This window comes from Protopterus annectens, chromosome 5.part0 (assembly GCF_019279795.1).
Source record: "Protopterus annectens isolate FY-2018-M chromosome 5.part0, PAN1.0, whole genome shotgun sequence".
NCBI lineage: Eukaryota > Metazoa > Chordata > Ceratodontiformes > Protopteridae > Protopterus > Protopterus annectens.
Window position 1 is genome coordinate 1,650,590,518 of NC_056735.1, and position 23,541 is coordinate 1,650,614,058.

General features: G+C 42.7%; 1 protein-coding gene across 1 annotated transcript in view; it reads right to left on the bottom strand.

The window, feature by feature from the left end:
• The window catches only part of TTC3 (tetratricopeptide repeat domain 3), a gene marked incomplete in the record, with an annotated part of 2,769,029 nt that overhangs the window by 806,130 nt on the left and 1,939,358 nt on the right, over positions 1 to 23,541 (bottom strand). Inside the window, 2 exon segments of the mRNA XM_044072025.1 lie at positions 2,202 to 2,298; positions 5,304 to 5,372. Of these exon segments, the coding sequence (XP_043927960.1) occupies positions 2,202 to 2,298; positions 5,304 to 5,372 (166 nt within the window).

The window sequence follows — 23,541 nt, forward strand, 5'->3', positions numbered from 1 at the left end:
CCCCGAGCCAGACCCAGTAAACTTTTCTATGGAAATATGAGGAAGAACAGATACACATGCAGTTTTCGGTTTCTTTTTGACAGGAAAAATAAAGCTAGCAGTGTTATTAATAGCAGCAGCAGCTTCCCCAGGGATGGGCACAACACTCTGACCAAACAGTGAAGTCTTCTCTGTTCCCTCTCCCAGAGCTGACAAGACTGTCTCTGCTTGCCCACTGTAGGGATTCCAGCAGCTGCAGAGGATATGGCTAACCATGGTCCATAGTGGCTGCAGGTGCTACACTAGAGGGATCCAGGGTTAAAGCTCACAAGTGCTATGGTCACAGCAGAGTCACCCACCTGCGGCTGAGGCAGATTGCTAGCCTGCTGTGGTGGCAAAAGTTGTTTGCTTACCTTTTTCTTTTTGTGGCTGTTAGAAGGACTGAACCTTAGGCAGGTAGCTTGTTCCATGGGTAAGCAGAAAATGGTGCCTCTTTTTGGGGGGGAATGGAAAACAAGCAGCAAAAGCCAGTAAAAATGTTAAAAGTCTTTAATGGTAACTTTTTCACATAAAAACACAATAAAAGGCAGTTTAAAATACTTTGCCAGCTGTAAAAATTTAAAAAAAAATAAATAAACAATTACTCCACAAAAAAAGTGATTACTTTAAACAACTTTTAAAACTGACAGGAAAAAAGTGTGATCCCATTTAACAGTACAGTCAAGTCTTCAGTCCATTAGCTTAGGAATAACTTTCTTAAACATTAAGTACAAAAATTTTTTTTTTTTTTAATGTGGACGTTTTTTCAAACGGAAACTTATCTGCCCAGCAAAGGAACAGCACAAGCTGACAGTCAATCCTCAAAAGCCTGCAGATGAGTACCATCCAACAACAGAAAAGCTTTGAAGGTTCTTGACACCCATACCGGTCTTTTTAGCCTGGTCACCTTGAGGTGACTGACTGGGTGGGTGGAAGGTACCTTGAAGCTTTAGAAGCTGGCTGGCATATTCTTGGCAGGATATAACCACATAGCTAAGGATACTGAAGCAGCAATCAATATGATGAACATCTTCTGAATGTACACAAGGATGTTAACTTTACTCACTGTACGTACTCTTTAAAAAAGCAACAGTCATACATGGTGAATTCAGTAGATACATTCTTCCCCACCCCCACCCCGTACTTCATGTACACAGTTCCATGGATTTCTATGGCATATCAGCCCTAGAGTACTTGCATGGTCTGTGGTGCACCTCAGAATGCACCTTACATTCATAATTAGATTAATCTGAATTGCTTCTGTTGTTGTATATTGTGCAAGTCTGAGGCAGTGATTATGTGCTTCAATAGGAGATGCTGCATACCTGTAACTAACACATCTGGTAATAATGGCTATAGCTCAACATTGCAGTTTTGCTCCTCTTCAATCATCCTTCAGGGGTGTGTGTGTGAGGGAGTAGCTCAGCTTCAATATGCTAGCTCAGGAAAGAGATCAAGGTGGGGAGAACACAAAAGCAGAAGTGTTACGCACTTCTGTGGTCCCACAATAAGAACAATTATGTTTAAAATTATATTAGAATGCTACAGTTTTAACAGAGTCTAAGGCTGCTAATCCTAGTGAATGGTTTACTTTTACATGGACAAAAATCACTTGTGCGATTGCTCATATGAGTGAATCGTAAGCAAGAAACTCAAAACTGTGACAGTTCCCAATGTTCGAAAATCAGCAAATCGAAAATCAGATTAGTTGATTTTCAAACACAAAAGTTAAATACATAGTGTAATGCAGGGGGGCAAGCCCCCCTGCACCCCCCACCCCCCCTACTTTAATATACTACTACGAGATCCCACTACAGTGGGGAAAGGGTCCATTTTCCGACTCCCTCTATAGTGCAATCCGCCCCAAAATGCTGAATCTGCAATGAACGAATATCACTGTGCATTCGCTCATTGCACATTCGAAGCATTTTGCGTTCAATGTTTGCAAACTTTGAAAATGTCCTTTCGAACATCTGCTGTTCGCCCATGTGCAGAACGCACATATGAAGGTAAATCTATTGAACACCGTCTTACAGTATGTAACTTTTTCTTGCTCCTCTTTTATTCTTGTTTGTCAGAAGATGCATCAAACTAAAAATGCAAGTACAGCTGAACTTACAACTATGTGTTCATCCAACCTCAAAGCAACAAATGCCACACACAAGTGCAACAAAAAATCTCACCTCTGCTGTGACAGATCTTTTAAGAGCATCTTTGTATGTAATGTTGCCTTTCTTGATGTTCTCCTCAAGCTTCAGCTTTTCCACTGCTGACTTGTTACTACACAAAAAAGAGCAGAATTAAAACAGGTGGACCAGTAATTTAATCAAAAAAGACAGATATATGCCAAGTTCAAATGAAAAATACATTACGGACACATTAGAATTAAAAACTGCGTAACAGACATTTTCTGACGGAATCCAGCCATAAGGTAAACTAGCCGCCACTTTTCCCACAATAATGATAGTTCAAAACCTGATTCAGATTCACTGTTACCAGATTCCCTCAGTGTTTTCCCATCAATTCTGTTCTGAAATGCAGAAAAAACCCAGAGATCACATACATATAATATGATATAATTTAATGGCTGGTAGTAAATGATGTCTGGTTGTTGGTTCATCTTGAAAAAGATTACAAAGGAGCAGTTTTAGTATGTAGTTATCGTAACATACGATTTTCATGTAATGGATTACAGGTCTTCACAAATGCACATTTCCCTCCAAGAGTTTAAAGCTCTTCCTGCTGCTGGGATGCACAATTCTTCAGACAAATACACCCACTGACAGGAATTTCATAAAAATGTGAATCCACCCCCTTCAGTTCATGACAAATATTTAATTCGATCAGAGACAGAGTGAAATGCAAGCTGCCACAAGGTACAGTATGCAAAACTATTATCTACAGGGCAAGACAGGGGGCAGATTATTATGATTTCAAATCATGAAGGCTTGAGTTACAGTATATAGCTGCATAAAACTATCTTGAAATGTAACAAGAAGGGTATTCACCAATGCAAGACACTAGTGCAGTGAAGCAGAGATGGGTATTACATCAAGGCAATGTTTCATCAAAGTAGACATGCTACTTCAGGTCATGCCATCATGCATACAGCAGGATGAAATTACTTTAAAAGCAAGAAGTGGCAACAGTCTGACCAGAATGGCACTTATGAGTCAGGCAACAGTTTGTCGGACACTAAGTAAAAAGATACACAACCAACAGCCAAGCAGAAATAGTCGGCTTTAGAGAGAGCTTCATAGCCCTTAGAAATTAATACAAAAAAAGCTGTTTTAGTTTCTGGTAGAAGTTCATTTAACATAATAGATAAAAGCATACTTGCATTTACTATGTGTAGAAGAAGCTTCCAGTCTTACACTGAGTAGAAAATAACATCAACAAATCTATCATCTGATTTATGGTAACTTCTGAAAACATCTAAGGAAGGAATGAAAGATTCTGGAAAAGGGACAAACAATTGATATGAAAAAACAACATCTTCATATCATAAGGCCTGTAATTCAGAAAAGTGCATGCAGAAGTAATAACTGAAACCACCACAAGCATTATTACTGCATCACTTGATCTATAAAAGGACTCTCCTTGATGGGACATACTATGGACTCCTCTTCTCAACCACTCTCCAGCAATGATCTTGGGAAACTTCCACATCTGGGGTCATTCGTGACTTAATACACAGAATACATAAACAGAGTTATCCTCTAGGCCTGCCAGTTCCTAGGCTTGCCATTAGCAAGTGTCTTACTACTAAGTTACGACACATCTACATTGCAGATACAAGAAACTCCAACAGAAGTTGTCAGTTGAAGAGATGAACATCCACAGGGGAACTGAAGTAGGGTATTCTAGACCCGTCAAGAAGGGCTATATCATAGACTAAATGGTATGATAAGAATGCAATGTGCCCTTTATCTAATATAAAGCACCTTCCCTGAAGAGTCATTGGTTGGAAGGACCAGCAAGACAACAAAAGAACATAACTTAGGAGAACTGAGTCCTGAACCAAGTTTTTTTTTCCAACTATAGCCCAACTTCGGGAGTTGTGGTCCAGATGTTAAATGCTGTTGAAGGTGTGTACCTACCAACTACCAAATGGTCATAGTACAGCTATGTGTAACGGACAAGTTCTTGAAATCTTTACTACAGCATTAAAAAACACCTCAAAAGACATCTGAGAACAAAAGTGCCCTTTTCAGTTAAAAGGTGCTGGCAAGTAAACCACATTACATCCACAGGGTGATCCTTACACTCTATAAAAAGGAAGACTAAACAGCTCCCATAAAATCCAGAGAGTTCAAGCACATGACTTATTGCCACCATCACCAGTGAACACACAAAGCTGGAGAAACTTGCAGGGCACCCCAAATCAGCACAAAAGCCGAAGCAAAAGACAAGGTAACAGCAAGACAAGGCCAATGAAGATCGCAGTACAGTACCTGCTTTTATGACTGCCAGAAAGTTAAAGTTAACAATATCTTACAAAAATATATTTATATTTTAACAAAAGGTTTTAAATTTGTAGCAACCAACTATGGGGATGTAGCGAATACACTTATAGATTTCAAACTGTACCTTAGGAAATTAAACTTGGAAATGATGTATAAGGACACAAACACGGAAGAAAATAGAGTTGTAAGGGGACCTTATAGAAAAAGCATATTTAATCCCCCTTTACACCCAGTACTTATGATGTTTGAAAAGCAGGTGACGGATGAAGTGCATGGGGCATATAACAACAACAAAAGTAATAGTGGGGTTGCTAATTTAAATAAAAAAGAGAGATTGTTGTTAGAAGAATTAAAAGGACAAACTCATATAAGTATCATGAAGCCGGACAAGGGGGGAGGTATAGTCATCTGTGGTTCAGAAGAGTACAATGATGCTATAACCAACATCTTGCTGGATACCAATACGTATTCACCAGTTTCCAGAAATGAAATAATGATAGCCTATGGTAGAATAGATTCTTTATTGGAATAGTATCTGATCGAGAACAGAATAGATGGAAAAACGTAATTCTGTTGGTAAAGAATAAATTATTTGGTTACCATTGATGGAATTCAACCTCTGTGATTTTTAAGTCATTACAATTATTCTACAACTATTAAATGATTTATAGAAAACCAGCATCATTCAACAACAGCATCTCTGGTGAAACAGTTCTTAGCAGACCATTTTAAGAAATGCTTCTAGTTATGGCCACCCAGTATTGCTACCCAACAAATGTCACTTTTTAATAAATTACTGAAAATGGCACCACCTCTTACCTAATCTCCAGAAAGTTGTCCAAGCATGTTTTATACTCTTGATCCTTCTTGTCAATATTTTTCAAATACCTGATAAGAAATAAAAGAAAAAAAAAAGATCATAATATGAAATTTCTGTCGGTAAATTTTTTTTTGTTTAGAACTCATGGGTCTAACCCCAAAACGCATTAGAATATCAAACCTTCCATCACTCAGCCAAGCCTTTACTCTGTACACAGTACATGAATACATACAATGAGAACTACTTTCACCCACAGTTAAATGCTAAATGCTCTTCCACTAACCATAGCAGTATTAGACAAGACTAACCAAACAATGGAAAATAACTGTCTAGCTCAAAAGAACAGGAAACTTTTAAACATTAGCTACAGTAAAACCAGTCTTTACAAAAGCTCAGTTATGTTATGGAATGGTGGTAAGATGGCAGCAACACCTGGCTACCTAGCTCTGTGCTTTTCTTGTTAGGCTTTGTATCTGTTTACCAGTGGATTTTCAAACCTGAGCAAATGATCCTAAAAGTACTGAATGAACTTTGGTATCCTCCTCAACTACTTTGCCTGCTGTGCTTTCCATAGCTGGTTGTTGTTTTGCTGTTCTGTCAATTTATTGGCAGCTACTTTTACACTGAGTAGCTACTAACAGTTGTTTACAGTCTAAATGGTATTCATTCTTCAGCCTTAACTAGAGTTTATCCTGTCATTTTATCCCAATTTTTAAGCTCGTCATCCTCATATTTTATTTATGCAATTTGTTTTATTATTTTATGTGTGGCTACTTCAGCTAATGTAAATATGTTACAACAGTTACTAATGGCAGACCACTGCCATAGAGCAGAGATCTGCTTTATTTACTTTACGTCCGTTTGTCCCATCCCATTTGCCTCTGCCTATTTTCCAACCTCATAGGTATGTATAAATTTTATGCAAACATTATGGTGCCTGATCACAGACTAAACTCTTCCAGTATTCCACATGCACGGGTGGATGAGCCCAAGCCCATGCATCATAACAGTTCCCAAGGTTCTGTTTTTTTTCCAACAGTGGCAGGTACCAAGGACCCATCCTCCTAAAACCCCTGCTTAAGGCACAGTATACTAAAGCAAGGCCAATCAACAACAAGACAGAAATAATCTTTGGTCTGCTGTGATCTTGACCTTGCCTTTATAGATGAAAGGCTTGGCTAGATGAGAACTTCTGCCTTCACTTAGTTGCTGCCATTCTATTGGGCTCTCAGTAATTCAGTGCCAGAGGAAAAGTAGGACTGAGCTGGGAATGTTGCTCGTTGTGATGATGGGCTGGGGATGACTCAGGTTGCCACTATGAAGACCAATTCTTTTGAGCTTGGCTTAGCTGCAAGAGCAAACTGTAGGTTTCTCCTTGTCTACTGTCCACCAGGTTGTGTAAAGGTATTCATGCAAGAGTTCAAAGATTTCCTTGTCGACTCAGTTCTTGATCACTCTTACTTAGTTATAACAGAAAATCTTATCTTATCTTATGGGCGGACGATGAATCAGTGACTCTTGCTGAAGTTTAGCAGTATTATGAGTGGATTCTGTTAGTCTAGATTACTACCTTTGCACCTCAGACTGGACCACACTTTGGAATTGGATCTTCCTAATAGACGTGATGATAATCAGATTTGGTGAAAGAACCATCTCTTCGTCTGACCACTTCCTGATGTACTTCTGACTGTTAACTACAGCATCATCCCTCCACCCCACCCCCAAACTTGAGCTGAAAGTAATTCAATCACTCATATTAGTCCTGAACATTTTTCCACAACAATCCTTCCATACATTTCAGAGAATGGTGTTAATTTTACAGATGCCTTGGTTAACCTGTACTTGGAGTCCCTAACACCAATTCATATTTACCCAGACTCTACTGGGAGACAAGAACCCTGGATGGATCATAGTCAATCTCCAAAAATAACAAGGGCACAGGCTGCAGCTTTGCTGGTGCGAGTTGCCTTGACCTGGATGAACATTATGCCTCCTAGATGGCAGACACTTCTCATTAATGGGCATAATTTTGTTTGTGAGAGAGATATCTTTCTTCAGCAAGTCAACTGATCAGCGACTCTCTTCCAGGTGATAAAGAGGCTGTGCAGCCCAGCCTGCTCTATCATTAGAAAAGCATCAACTACCTCACAATGTGAAGCTGCTGCTCTTTTTTTTTTTTTTTTTTTTTTTTAATGCTTACATCGCTGTCACTATCAGATCTGCCTTTCTGCCTACTGACTCCACAGGTAGTTCAACTGCACTAGTTTCTTTTCTCTCCATCTCTTGGATGATATTTGACATTGTCAGTTATTGAGGAGTTCATTACTGTCACCTCATGTATGAGACTGACAAGCTGCAGACCTGGCCCATTTCCATCAAGGCTAGTAACTGCCAGTCTTATAGGTACAGAGGTTCACAGGAATATACTAAGCTAACGAACACCAAGGCCTTTACAAGCCTAGCTGTACAACCCAAATGTGTCCCACAAGTTATACGCTTTAAGCATTAAGTGGGTAATTGTTTGTTATGACACAAATTTACTGATTGCCCCTGTCCATCAAAGATGTATTCAGCCAGGCCAGGTGTGAATGTTCTGTTTCTCATCCAATGGTGCAAGTTACTCTTAAACAGTATTAGGGAGGTGCTTTGATTCACATGGATGGAGGGCCTATTCTGGAGAATGGAAATACTCTAAGACATATCTATCATTACAGCATGTCCTATTTAAACTGCAGGCAAAATTTAGATCTAGTAGTCCTGATTATCTTTGTTTTGTGGATGTGCAAAAGGTTCTTTAGAGTGGGGTCCAGGGATACCTTGACATTCCTGGACAAGTGATTTATCACATCCTAGTTTCATCACTGAGAGACAGGGGCTTTCCAGTGGCCATTAAAGAAGTTATTGTTATCTCTATTTTCAAGAAACCACCCTTGCATTCCAATATCTTCATCAGCAACTGCCCAGTCTCTGACCTCTACTTTCTATGAAAGTTACTGAGAAAGTTGTCTATAAGCAACTTGGTACTTGCCTTACAGTTAATGGCCTTATGAACCCTTTTCAGTCAGGATTTTGCATCTAACATAACATGGAGACAGCTCTTGTGCGTGTTGCTAAGGATTTACCTCCTCCTGGCTAGTAAAAAGCAGAACTTTTCACTGCTGGTTCTCCTGGACCTCTCAGCAGCATCTGATACAGTGGGCTAGGACATTTTGATACAGAATTTGCAATCATATTGTGGCATTTCTGCAACAGTTATAGAGTGGATTATTGCATGTCTGTTTCCAAAAGGTGTGCTCTGAGATAGATTCATGTTCTGTATACCCAGAAAGTGGAATACAACAAGGTTCTATCGTATTCCCGTTACTGTTTAGTCTACAGGCATACTCTAGCAGATCTCTTAAAGGAAAGGGGTTTAGCATAGCACAGATATACTGATGGCATTCACATAATCTACTCCTTCCCACAAGATGATATGGTGAGGGTATATTAATGGTTGATGGCCTGGATGCCATACATTCTTCATTAATTCAAAATCAGATGAAACTCAACACCTCCAAAATTGAGGTCTTGGCAATTCATGCAATCTTAAGGGATTCCACTGCCCATCACTTACCTAGTTCCACTGCACATCAGAGCAATAAGCTTGAACTTGTTGACAAGGTGCAAAATCCTGGAGTTGCTCTTGATTACAGGCTAACACTTTGGGACCAGGTATCAGCTGTAATGAAATCATGTTTTCACTTATAAAAATATTTCAAGGATTATTTTCAATAATTGTTACCTCAAGCTGGACTCACAGCTGTTGATCATGTCTTGGTCACTTTGAGAGGTTGGATAACTGCAATGCCCTGCACCTGTTACTTCTAACACAAAGCTGCATTACTTGAAGATGTTGCAGAACTCTGCAGCAAGGATACTAACTGGCACCTGATGTTACCAACACATTAAATATGTTATGAGCAGCCTAAATTTGCTTCCTGTGTATTACAGGATCATCTATAAATTCTTGTGTTAGAATATCTGTATCTCACATGACCTGGGTCCCTTGCACCTTGCAGGAGCTGGATGTACCTTACTGCCTAGTCTAGGTTCTATGTTCAGTTTCCTAAGGGACTGCTGACATTTCCACAGGATTCTCTTGAAATTTCTGGATTCTGTTAATTTTCTTATCAAGCTCCCCACCTGTGAAATCTGCTACCATGGTGGCTTTGGGAGTGGCTGCCTTTGTCCAGCTTTCGAGGGGCACTTAAAACCTGTTTTTGAAACAGCATTTACTTTTTATTTTAATCTTGCCAGACTTGAATTTGTTGTTTGACTGTTTAGTGTATACATTATGATTTTCTATGCACCACAATGTTGTGTTAAAGGCACAAACAAAGAAGCATTTATTTAGTCAAACACAGAATAAATAGTTATAAATCAAATAATTATTTCATGTGAAGAGGAAGCTGCAGTCAACAAGCAAATTACTCAAGAAAGACCTGATGTGTCCTTACCACAAACACAAAAAAAAAATGCCTCTGGGTGGATCCTATTAATTGATGTCATCTTCTCCACCAGTAAAGAACTTTTTCTTTTTTGGTAAACGTTTCTTGATTCAGACATGCATACTTGCTCGTAATGCCACATAGCATGATGCAACATGTATATAATGTTAATAAAAGATATGCAAGTATAAATGTGGGGCTCTTGCAAAGATATTCAAGAGATACTCAACAGCGAGGATCATCCCTGATGGATCCTGGGACTATGACAAATCTCAAGCAGTAAATCACAGGGAAAAGCCAAGGACATCTCATCCTGGCAGACTCCTAGTCACAAGAGAACAAATTCCAGAGTGACAGACAGGATTTTAATGCTTGTGAATGCAACATCATGTTCACACAGAACTGCGGTGCATAGACAGACCAAAGAAGCACTGGAGGCAGATACTCCTAAACAGAAGCAAATTTGACCAATGGCATGGCCAGGGGATAAAATCACCTAATGGTGCAAGAAACCACCACTGCCCACTAAAAGAATGAATGACAACTGTGAACTCTGTAATCTCCACCGAGCAGAAAATGAACCACTGATCCATTTAAAATATAATGTAGCTACCATGGGAGCCCCTCCAAGAAGCCTGTACTGGTCTTTAGAGTGGAGAGCTCACCCAGCAAGTGTCTAGTCCCTACAAGGAAACAAAGAAAAAGGGACCAGTTCCGGGACAGTAACACTCTTCATAAAAGAAGGTGGGGTACATAAAGACACACTTTCCTCCAACGAAGAGCTTGGGGAAGTGCCCTGCTGTCTCCTGTGAAGAAACAGAATACCATGTACCTTAGAAAGAGGCACAAACATGACAAACACTAGAAAAGGAGATTTGGACATGGAAAAGTTCATACCACAGGACTAACATAGCCAAAAGGACACAGGCAAGGCTGCTGAACACAAGCAAGGGTGCTGAACATAAGGTTCAAGTTAATTAGAGGAAAAATCTCCACACAGGGACATAATTAAGACTGCCAGAGCTGGAGCCTTGACAAAGCATAGCTGGCCTCAGTTTTGCCCCCCACCAGAAATTAAGGGTAGTCACACTAAGGAAGCAAACTGGAAATATGCCACAAAAACAGGCCCCCAGAAGAATCTGGACACCCAGTGTGCACCAAATATCAGCAACACTTTATCAACATTCAGAAGTACACCCAATTTAAACTGAAGCACATTTTGTGCCAGAAGTCATGGCTAGTCCCTGATAATCCAGATGAAAGGCCAGTGGCATGCAAAATAATAGGGCCCTGTCCAGGCACTCAGGAGGAGTGAGCAGTCACCCTGAAAAGGGAGGAACATCTCTGGGCAAGCCCAGGGAGTGTCCCTGGAGTTGCCCCATAAACTCAAAAACTGACCACTGAATCAATGATGAAGTGCATGGTCAACTGTGTCCCTGAACTGTATAATGAGATGTGGACTCTGCTAGAGAATATGAACCTTGGGAGTACAAAGCAGCAATTCCCTCTCCCTTTTTGCTCTCGTGTCAATACGAGGAGGCAGGGGCAGCAATCACGTAAGACGAAGAAAGGTCATGATTCGAGTGTCCCTCTAAGAACCCAGGACCTTTGCTACATTATCACATTAGATATAGCTACACATACATTAATAGAAAATATATTTAACATTTTTTTCATTTACATCACACTTTACATATATGCATTCTTTATTTCGAACATTACCTAAATAGCTGAAGTCCTGTCTTCCCTTAAACTCATTCCTCCTGCTGAACATTATTCTTATATGTATTATTTCAACAAATTCCATTTCTATGTAATTTGCTTCTTTTCTAAAGACCACATTTCCAACTCTTTTACAACATTCAATACATTAAATACAATTGGACTAGATTCTGATCTCCAGTTAATATTAACTGCTTTTTGGCAGCCAAAAGAATTAAACACAATAAAGCCTTACTATGTCTAGACAATTCAGATTCTGTGTCCCAGCTCAAAATATTTTCGTTGGTTACAGCTCTTTGCCCCCCCCCAACACACACACACTTCTGACAGAGTATTCTGTAGGAAATTTTTAAATCTGCCAACTCACTACACTACCCAAAACCCACAAAGATGACACCAGGAGTCACACAGGGATGTTTAGGTAATACATTGCTCCAGTTTATGGAGAGTCATCACCAAACTACTGCCCTTACTGAAGGTGAACAGCTGAATAAAAGATGCATCCAAGATGACATCTACAAAGGACAGCCTCAAGAAAGGAAAATCAGTGGACCTGACTGTTCCACATCCCAGAAAAACATGAGGGAGTGGTTAAGGAAAACCACATACACCATTAGGGACACTAAATGAGAAGTTGTCTAAACAGGAGATTAGCATTTTCAACTGTCTCAACAAGTACCTTTATTTACCACCACACTTTCTAAGAAAGGAATGTCATACCTTCTGACAGCTCCAAAAAGATCATGCAAGGGCTACCATACATATAAGATTGGCATGTATGGTGTTGGACAAACTGGGACTGCGAGCAACACTGAGTGCAAATGGAAAACTCAGGGGTAAGACCTATGTAAGGATAAATGCCAATACTGAACTCGGCTTCTTAAAAGTATCTTATACCAGTGATTCTGGCATGTCGCGCACGTAGTCAGCAACCACGAGCAGACTCATCCAATAGCTCTTTACTTTAAATGAGCATCCCAACTGGTGGACTTGTGTGGAAGTTCACTGGCACAAAGCTTTGCCCCCTCCCCCGAGTATCCTGATCGAGGGTCAGAAAAATCAAAGTGGTGTTCTCCCAGGACCAGGAAAGACAGCAAAACTAGACATAAGTTAATCAAATGGAGGAACGGCAGTGCAAACACCCTGGGATGCACCACTCTAGGTAGCAGCCAGAGGTTTACTTCTCCAAGACTTCAAATCCTAGAGAGGACCATAATGAAACTGAACTCCAGTGCAACGAGGGTGATCCCTGTCCCAGCAAAACCTGTGAGCTACAAAAATATACACAACAACCTATGGAACAATTCTTGGAGCACAGTTCCATGTTCAGAACCTCTGGCCTATCATAGGATTGAGACAATTTTCAACAAATACCCAAAAAGTAAAGCAAGACAGCATATGGACACAAAATTTTTAAAGATAATAAGGTTTAAGATTCTAACTACTTGAATGGTAAACAAATACCCAGCAGGTGCAAGGGTGAATACACTAGTCAACATGCAATGTCGTGTGTACTGATGCAGGACCTTATCGATCACTGCATAGGAGAATGTTTGGAAAAAAATAACTACTTCTGACTTGTAGAAAGGATAAACTCACTCATGACCAACCAACAAGGGTCCTAATCAGATTTAATATTTTAAATTGACAGTAAGTATAAAGAAAACAAAAGCCTCAGCTTAACATCTACTAATAGGGTTTGGAATAAACCAAAACTAACTGCAGAATAGCAACCCTTCAAAATGATTCAATATGCAACTGCATTACCTCAGAGCTGATTTTATCTACAACTTGAAAATAACAGATGCATTTTTTTCACAAATCAGTGACCTGTAAAGAGGACTCTCCCTCACCAGTCAATGACTGGAACTGCCCTCCCTACCAATCACAGTTCTGCACCTTGTTTTCAGAAATCCCATTGACCACAGGTGCAAGTGTCCAGTGCATGCTGGGATACCATATGTTAAGTGTGCCTAGCTTCTCAGTGAGCCAGTTCATCCCAGTAACTAGTGAGCATACTTCATGCAAATCAAGAAACAGCAAAGGAGACCTGACTCTTCTAACAACAAAAGAACTGCCCAAACTTTTAGACAAGAAGGCTAAATATCAAATTTGGCAAGATTCAAGAGTTGAACTTGCATTAATCAAAAATTATCTGTGTATGTCTACATCGGAAGTGAAGTACCATACCACCTCAAAGTCAATCAGTAAAAAAGAATACAAAGGTAGAAATCAATTCAAGGGGCAAAAAAAAAAGTTATGTACTTAACATAACTTGGCATTTATGTTATCCCATGTCATTATTCATCAGCATGGGGTCATGGATCCGAGCTGCAACATTCACACAGAGAGATCCAAGGCTCAAGCTCCTCCATCTCCCATAATCCCCTGCTGCCTTCTAACCCTCAGATCGAGTTTAAAACATCCAGCATCGCTACACCCCTAAAAAGACGAGAAGAAAGAGTCCAGAACAGAGAAAACTCCAACTTCCTCCAAGCTCCAACAAGGAAAGGGGATGGTGGGAGGGAAATGTGATGAATAATGACATAGGATGACACACATGCCAAGTTATGGTAATTACATAACTATCTGATGTCATCCATGTCAGTATTCATCACCATAGGGTCAGAGTCCCCAGTTACCATTCACCTTGAGAAGCCTCAAGGAAGGACATGCCAGAGCACTGTGGAACCAAAAGAAGCCCTGCTCCTGGAAACCCAATCCAGCTTGTAATGAGATAGTCTCCCTATACTCATCACTCATCAGACCAATGATTGAGTACAATGCCCCATTCGGAATGTATCTGACCCGACACTTGCAGCAGCTGGAGAGGCCACAAAAGTTCCTCACCAAAAGGATAAAGGGTCTCAAACATCTGTCCTATGCTGCCCGACTGAAAGAACTCCAGCTCTATTCAGTCGCACGCTTGCTCAGAGGTGACCTTTGCCTAACATACAAGGCCATGTCAAACCCAGATTTGATGAATATGCTTCACCTCAAAAAATCTAGATCCGTCAGAGCCACAAGGGCGGGAGACTTAAACCTCGACACGGCTATTAATAGGACATGCTGGAGGGATAGATTCATCACCCAAAGACTCCCTATGCTGTGGAATAAAATCCCGGTATACGTGAGGCAGAGCACCTCGCTGGCCTTGTTCAAGAGAAATCTTGACCAATGGATGGGAGATCGCAGATATACCCCAGGGATTACCTCAGTGTCACTGCTCAACAGAGGCACAGCAAAATAATGGGTATAGTTCCCCATACTAAAGGGGTGGCGTAAGCCACAAAACTATGGGCTAGGCTTGTAAATGCCCTCGGGCAGATAGCCTAGTATGAACCTATGAACCTATAAAGGTATGAGGATTAAGTGGCAGCAACATAAATTTCATCAACAGAGTGTCCGAGAACACTGAGGGAATAGCCACGGACCTAGTAGAATGAGTATTGATTCTTCCCAGAACCTCAAGATGCCTAGTGTTGTAGACTGTATAAATGCAGCTAGAGATCCATTTAGAAATAGTCTTAGAAACCGGGAAGCCACATCTGTTCGGGGGAAAAAGTCCTATGTAGATAAAAACGTAATTGTTTCTCTACATCCAGAGTATGTAGAATGTACTCTCCTCTGTTGGAATAATTAGGAAAGAAGGCTGGCAAATGAATACATTGGTTTAGACTGGAATCAGAAGCAACCTTGGGCAAAAAAAAGAGGGAATCACCCTAAGAGATACTCTGTCCTTGTGAAAGATCATATATGCAGGAGCAGTGGAAAGAGCTTGCAATTTAGAAACCTTCCTAGCCGAAGTTATGGCAACCAGGAAGGTCGTTTTCCATGACAAAAATCTGAAACCGCATGAACTGGCAGGTTCAAAAGGACCCTTAGTCAGAGATTGCAGCACTAAGGTTAAGTCCCAAGGAGGAGAGGGATCCTTAATAGGCTGTCTTAGAAGGAAAACTCCCTTCACGAAAGCTTTGCAAAGTCTGGAAGAGATCATAGGCTTACTGTTCTCATGAAAATTAGAAATCACTGCAAACTTAAGCTTAATAGTGGGTTAATAGGTTCATAAGTAGGTAATAAGCTATTGGCCCTAGGGCCTATATAAGCCTAGCCAAAAAGGTACCTTGGCTTTTGCCATGCAAGAAAATTATTTTCCTGTGCCCCTGTTGAGCACAGCCACAGAAGCAATCCCCGGGGTGAATTTTCTATCTCTCATCCAATCAAGATTTTTGTTGAAGAGTGCTAATGAGGAGCTTTGTTTGATATAGATAGTTTGTACCAGAGTATGGAAAGTCTCTGGGACAGGAATCTGTCCCTCCAGCATGTTCTGTTTATTGTGGTGACAAGGTTTAGGTCTGTAGAGCGTGAAGCTCGGAGGGATTGGGATTTCTTTAAGTGGAGCATGTCCAAAAGCTCTGGGTTTTACATAGCTTTGTACGTTAAGCAGAGATCGCCTCCGAGTAGGCGATATGCGACGGAGTAAAGCTGGAGTTTTTTGAGACAGTCTGCACAGGGCATCTGTTTGAGGTAATCCTCTTTATGAGGTATTTCTGTGGCCTTTCCAGTTGTTGTAGATGTCTTGTGAGGTACATACCAAAAGGGGCACTGTGTCTAATGAGTGACGAGTAGAGCGTAACAATGACCTCTTTTTTCCTGGATGAGAAACTTTTTGTGATGAGGTGTGCGCCAAGCAGAATGATTTCCTGACTACTGTGGCAATGTGATTATCAAAGGAGAGACTACTGTCCACCTGTGTCCCAAAGGTCTCATTCACACTTTCAGTGTTAAGTAGACTACAGCTTATGTGGTAGTTCATGGGTATAGAGTTTTTACCAAACGGGATGCACTTTTTGGCATTGAGCTTGAGGCCATGGCTTTGACACCAGGCATCTTTCTCAGTGAGGCCCTTTTGTAGGATGTCCATATCATTAGGAGTTTTGATTATGGCCAATAGTTTGCAGTCATTTGCAAACTTCGTTAGCTAAAGACCTTCTGTGTTAGCCTGTACTTCAGAGAAGTAGACAGCAAACAGGAGAGTAGAGAAAATTGTTCCTGCCTGAAAAAGTGAGGACAACAACAAAAGGATTATCTGAAACAGAGACAGGAAAAGGATCCAGATTCCTGCTCTTAGCCTAGATAGAAAACCTTTTCCATTTACTACTACAAACCTTTCTGGTGGAAGGTTTCGGGGAGGCTAGTACAATATGCCTGAGTGGAGACGCCAGCCTGGACTGTTTCAAGATCAACCGGAATTGGAGAAACCATGGGGTTCGACAAAGGGTCTGAAGATTTGGAAGAGGAAGCCCTGAAGGATGGGAGATTGGATCCTGAAGAGGATCCAGTACCCAGGGAGGATATTTCAGATGAGACCTGATGAAGGAGAATGATGGCTGACAAGGCCAGAAAGGGGCAATGAGGATCAGGAATGTTCTCAGGTGTTGCACTTTTTGCAATACCTTGGGAATTAGAGGGAGAGGAGGATAAGTGTAAAGGAGACGTGTAGGCCAGTCATGGACTAGAGCATCCCTCTGTGACTCCCCGAGAGGGGGGGGGGATCAGGGAGAAATACATGCTGCATTTGTGGCTGGTTGGAGAGGCAAAGAGGTTGCAGCATGACTGACCTCAGCACTCATAAATCTGCTTCACCAAGGGATTGAGAGACCACTCATGAGGGCTCAAGATGCAGCTGCTGAGTCTGTTGGCCAACATAGAGTCCCCAGCTATATGCATTGCAAGAAGACAGCATCTGGAGGACATCGCCCATTCCCACATACTCATGACCTCTCTGCACAAAGGGTAAGATCGTGTTCTCCCTAGTTGTTGATATATCAGACCACTGCTATGTTGTCTGTCTGAACTGCAATCGTCTCTGGGGGAAGACGGTCCTGAAAGCTTTGCAATGTCAGTAGAATTGTTCTTATCTCTAGGACTTTTATGTGCAACTTGGTCTCTACGGGCGACTGTGTGCCTTGGCTAGTTCTTCCCTAGAAATGCCCCCACCCCAAAAAAGAAGCATCCATGGTCAATGTGGCCTTGGGTGGAGGAAGAGAAAAGGGCCTACCCTAGGAGGAGATCCTGAGACTGAAGCCACCAAAGGTGTCGTCTGCACACAGGCATCAATTTTATAGACATTGGTTGAGACAGAACAGGCCACTGAACTATCAGGATTCATTGTAAAACCTACATGTGATACCTTGCTAGGGTAACAAGCTGAATGGACGTGGCCATGGATTCTAGGGTTCGAAGGATCAAATGAACCAGGGAGATGTTAAGATTTGCATGACCTGCTTCCGATCAACTGAACTCTAAGTAGAGGCAATGCTGCGATCTCTGAAATGGAATCTAGCTGGACTCGAATAAACTCCCAACTGTTTAGTGGGGACCAGATTTGATTTCGAAAGATTAACAGTAATCCCCAACTGACTAAAAAGGAGAATATAATGGATGGCTTGTGACAGTTGATGCCTTGAGGGTGCCATGAGGAGCCAATCGTAGAGGTATGGAAAGACCTGAAATTCCTGCAGCCACAGGCGAACCGCTACCACTATCATACATTTCGTAAACACCCAGGGGAGCTGTAGAGAGACACTGAAGGGTAGGGCTCTGAACTGGCAACGACTGGCCCCTAAGCAGAAGCAAAGGCATCTCCTGGAATGCCAGTCTATCTTGATGTGATAGTAGGCATCCTAGAGATCCACGCAGCGCATCCAGTCGCCCTTGTGTAACAGAGGCAGAATGGACTGAAGAGTGACCATCTGGAACTTGGACCTTTTGACCGATAATGTTTGCTGAGATCCAAAACAGAATGCAGGTCCCCCATCTTTTTTGGCATTAAAAAGAAGCAAAAGTAAGCTCTGAATCCTATTTGTCCAGCTGGGACCTCTTGGATGACTCTTTTTTGAGGTTGTTGTTGAACCTCCTTCAAAATCAACACCCTCTGATAGGGTGGAACGTTGGGGAGGTATCTTTGTTTGGGAGGGGGTTCCAAAAATGGAATGAAATAACCCCTGGAAACAAAGTTTAATACCCACTGATCAGAGGTAATGTTTGTCAAGGCTAGTGGGTGGAGGGAAATATGACCCCCGACTGCATCCAGGGCAGAGCAATTGGGCAATGCCTCAGAAGCACTGATAGAGCTCCTCAGGGAAAGGTACCCTGGAGCCCTAATTTTGCACACCCCTCCCCTCTTCAAAGTGGTGTCTGCCATTGCATCCTCTCCCCCTGCCTCTGGAATAGGAATCATCAGGAGTGTCCTGGAAGGACAGCTGTGACTTCTTGAACCACATCTTCTCAGTTCCTCGCTGGGTCTTGCAGAAGGACCTCTGAGGAGTAGAAAGCTTGATCCTGACTCCAGACAAAGTCTTCCCTCCCTGCTCACTACGGGTCAAAGTGTCCTTCACAGAGGGTCCAAAGAGGGTGGACCCATCAAAGGGTGGTTAAAAAAAAAAGCTTAGAAGGGTTGCGCAAATCCACATAATCGTAACCAAGAATGCTGACTTAAAGCTATGCTGGTACCTGCCACTCGAGAGGGAGCTTCCATAGCACTGGAAATTAATCTCATCGAGGAATTAGGTGAGGGACGCCAGCGTAGAAAGCTTGGGAGACACTTTTTTGAAGTCCTCAACCGGAAATAGATCTGTAAGAGAAGTGGTGAGTTCTTTGACCAAGTTCCCTTTGGAGGCAGGTAAAGTGTGTCAGGTAATTAACTGCCCACAATCCAAAGGTAGCTGAGGCACACACACGCTTTCCATGTTACTATATTGCCCAGGACTGCCTGTTCAGGGGATGCACAGTGGAGCTCTGCTCTGCCTGCTTTTTCTTAGGGGCAGCGACAACCATGATGGCACCAACCGGAACTCCTTTGCTCCAGAAGGGGCAGTCCACAGGGGGGCTGAGGAATTTATCTGCTCGCTTGGGAACTGGTTCCACAGTGTCGGGCTCCTTCCAAACCCTACTGGCGATAAGATGTACCAACTTGATGGCAAGGGGACACCCAGGAAGTAGATGGACCCATCCTGAAAGACTTCAGAAACATGGACTGCTCCAAAGACGGCGAATGGGGAGACCATCCACCCTTCTGCTTCAAGATCTCAAGGATGTCCCCACAGGAGACATGGTCAGGCGGAGATCTAGGGGACCAGTCTCCTTCACAGAAGTCCGTGTCCTCAGTAAGGGGCTCTGAGGGCAAGTACAAGTGCCTCCTCTTTGCACTTTCTCTTACAAGGTACCTTCTCCATGGGGGGCTCCAGGGAAGACTCTGAAGGGGGACCCTGTGCAGGGAAGAAACCCCCAGAAGGCTAGAATGGGAGGGTGACCCTGGACAGGATGGAAGGTCTCACCACCGAGGGCAGAGAGGGGTAGGGATGGACCCAGAAGGGCAGGAAATGTAGCCCCAATCCTGGAGAAGGTCTTCTCTACCACCCAGAAGGCAGAAGGGCTGGAAGCAGTCTCATCCCCAACCCAGGAAGGCAAAGTCTCCCAAACAGGATGGGAAAGCCCTGACACAGCACAACAGCCGCCGGACGATACCAGTCCAGAGCTATCAAGGACCAAAGCCCCTAGGGAAAGAGATCAGTCCAAAAAACCCAGACCCAACCCTGTCCCAGTGGAGCTGACACCGATGACTCCAGCCTGGGACCCACTCTGATCCGAGGGGCAGGGGAACACAGCAGACCAGGGAACCTGACGGGGTCAAGTAAAAGGGATACTAGACCCAGTCAGGATCTGACCATAGGTATCCGGGTCCTGAGATTCCAAAGCCCTCTGGGCTGGAAAAGGAGAACGGAGAGGTGGAACTAAAGAGGCACCCCTAGGATAGGCAGGAGATGCTATCAGCCACAGCTCTACCTGGGCTTTGACAAATCTCATCATCCTGTCCATATCATAAGACAACAGACTCCTGGATGATCCGGAGGAAGTGGAGGAGTGAGTAGACCTGGCCTGAGAACCACAGGATTTATGCCTGGGATCAGGGGTTCGGCTCCAGGACCTCAGAGCCGAACTGCTGCCTAGAAGAACTAGGGGAGGATACATCCTCGATAACTATGGGTGAATCTGACAGGTCTGTCGGATCAGACAGCCTAGCAGAAGCAAAGTACAGTTGTGAACCTACCATAAATGTAGATGTTCGAGTGTATTCACTGTTGCAGTCATTACTCTTGGGTTATCCTTCTGGCAGGCTACCCGCAGTCGGCCTGAATTCCAAAGTCCTGGTCCGGCATCGGTTGCTGTCGCCTGACGTCAGTGGGTCAGGGGTATAAAAGATGCAGCCAATGTCATTTTCTTCAGTTTTTCTTGCCCCAGATGTCAGGTGCCCCCAGAAGGGTAGGCTAAGTAGATTATGCCAATAAACATGCATGCACTAAAGTAAACATTTCCTTCATCTACAAGCAAATACACCACATAGGTTGTATAAAATAGAGAAGTACAGATAAGACCCAGCAAATGAAAGGGGGATGGAGGGAGGGTAACCTGGACTGCAACAGTGAATACACTCTAACATCTACATTTATGGTAGGTACAAAACTGTACTATGTTCATCGTGTTTCACTGTTGCAGTCATTACTCTTGGGTTGAATCCCAAAGTTGAGGATGGGTGGCTGGGCTAAATAGGATTAGGAGAGGCTATGAGGCCCTGCAGAACTGCAGTGGCAAAGCCTGCTCTGGATTTAGAGTAGAAAGGTAAGTGGTAGTGCTTTGTAAAAGTGTGCACTGAACTCCAAGTTGCAGCCTCTAAGATTTCTTTGGTTGGTACTCCTCTGAGGAAGTCTGCTGAAGTGGCTGTTGCTCTGGTAGAATGTGGCCTAATGTCCTTAGGCACTGATTTGCCATGCTGTGAATAGCAGAAATGAATGCAATGGCCTATCCATTTAGAAATAGTCTGCTTTGAGATAGCCTTTCCTTGTGATCCTGCAGCATATGCCACTAAAAGTTGCTCAGTCTTTCTGAAAGCTTTAGTTCTGTCCAAGTAGAAGTGTAGCTGTCTGTGCATGTCCAAAGAATGCAGAAGTCTCTCACCCTTGCTCTGTGGGTTTGGATAAAAGGTAGGCAAGTGAATGGTTTGGTTAAGGGCCACACTGGACACCACCTTAGGCATAAATGTAGGGTTCGTCCTCAGAGAAATCCTGTCTGGATGGAAAATGATAAAAGGTTCCACAGCCATGAGTGCCTGTAACTCTGAGACTCATCTTGCAGAGGTTATTGCTAGGAGCAGAGCTGTTTTCCAGGATAAGAATTTTATATCAGCCATTGAGGCTGGCTCAAAAGGAGGCAGTGTGAGCTTTTCCAAGACATAATTGAGGTCCCATGCAGGTATTGGTGCTCTTCTTGGAGGTCTTATGTTTTTGGCCCCTCTGAGGTACTGCCTTATTAAAGGATGAGAAAAAATAGGTGGTTCCGTATTGTAATGAGCTGAAATGGCAGAGGCATGAATCTTAATTGATGATGAGGATAGGCCTTTGTCCAGCATCTCAGTTAAGTATTGTAAAATCTGAGGAATATTTAGTACAAACGTGTGAATTCCTTGTTCCTGGTTCCAAGCACACAATCTCTTCCATTTTTCTGCATAAGATTTTCTGGTACTGGGCCTCCTGGCCTCCAAGATAACATCCATGACGGCTTTTGAAAGAGGAGTGTTCTGAATGGCTACATTATCCGCCATGCTGCCAGATTTAAGGTCCTGAGTTGGCTGTTCAGGATCTGATTGCTTTGTTGGGTCAGTAAGTGAGAAGTTTGAGGCAATGTCCAGCCTGGACCTTAAGACAAGTTCTTCAGAATTGGGTACCAGTGCTGGCGTGGCCAGTCTGGGGCAATCAGTATCATTTTTGGCTTCTCTTGTCTGACCTTTAGGAGTACCTTGGGGAGGAGAGGCAGTGGAGGAAAGGCATATACCGTTAGGTTTTTCCAGCTGAAGGATAGGGCATCCACTTTCCATGCTAGCTTGTGATAATTCCTTGTGCAGAATCTCTGTAATTGGCAGTTGTGAGGGGAGGCAAATAGATCTATGTCTGGGCATCCCCATTTCCTTGTTATCATGCTGAAGACTTGTGAATCCAGTTTCCACTCGTGGGGATCCATGAGGTTTCTGCTTAGTTCATCTGCCAGAGTATTTATTTTTCCTGGCAGGAATTGTGCTTGCAGGTGAATTTGATAAGTCAATGCTGTGTCCCACAAAGTCATGGTTTGTCTGCAGAGGGGGTAGGAATGTGTGCCTCCCTGTTTGTTTACGTACCACAAGACTGTAGTATTGTCCATCTTTATCAGTAGTTGTCCTGGATGAAGTAGATCCTTGAAAGCTGTCAGGGCATTCTGAACAGCTAGCATCTCTTTTTGATTGATATGAAGATGCATCTGGCTTGCGGGCCATGTGCCCTGAATACATTTTCCTGCCATGTGGGCCCCCCCAGGCATAATCTGATGCATCCGTTGTTAGTGTCTGCCTGGCTGTGGGTAAAGTGCATGGCTGTCCCTTGTTGTGGTGACAGGCCTGTGCCCACCATCGAAACTCCTGTTGCAGGCAGGGAATGAGGGTAATTAATGTTTCCAGGCTGTGGCAATGTTGAGTCCAAATACTTTTTAGATACCATTGTAGTTTCCTCATATGCAGTCTGGCATATGGAATTAGCAGAATGCAGGATGCCATGAATCCCAAAGCCTGCAGGATTTTCCTTGCAGATAACTGGGTCTTTGTTGCCAACATTTTGAAGTAAGTCAGTTGCCTTTGTTTGTCTGGCATGAGATAAGCCATCTGGGCAGTTGTATTTAAGCTTGCATCCAGGAATATGATCTCTTGAGAGGGTACTAGTTTTGATTTATTTTCATTTACTGTGCACCCTAAACAAATTAGTAATCTTTTTACAAACGCCAGATGCTTTAGTAGAATGTCTTTGTTCTCTGCTTGAATAAGGCAGTTGTCCAAGTAAGGATATATTTGAATTCCTCTTTGTCTGCAAAATGCAATTACTGGTGCCAGGCATTTTGTGAAGACCCTGGGCGCAGTAGATAAGCCAAAGGGCAGTGCAGAGAATTG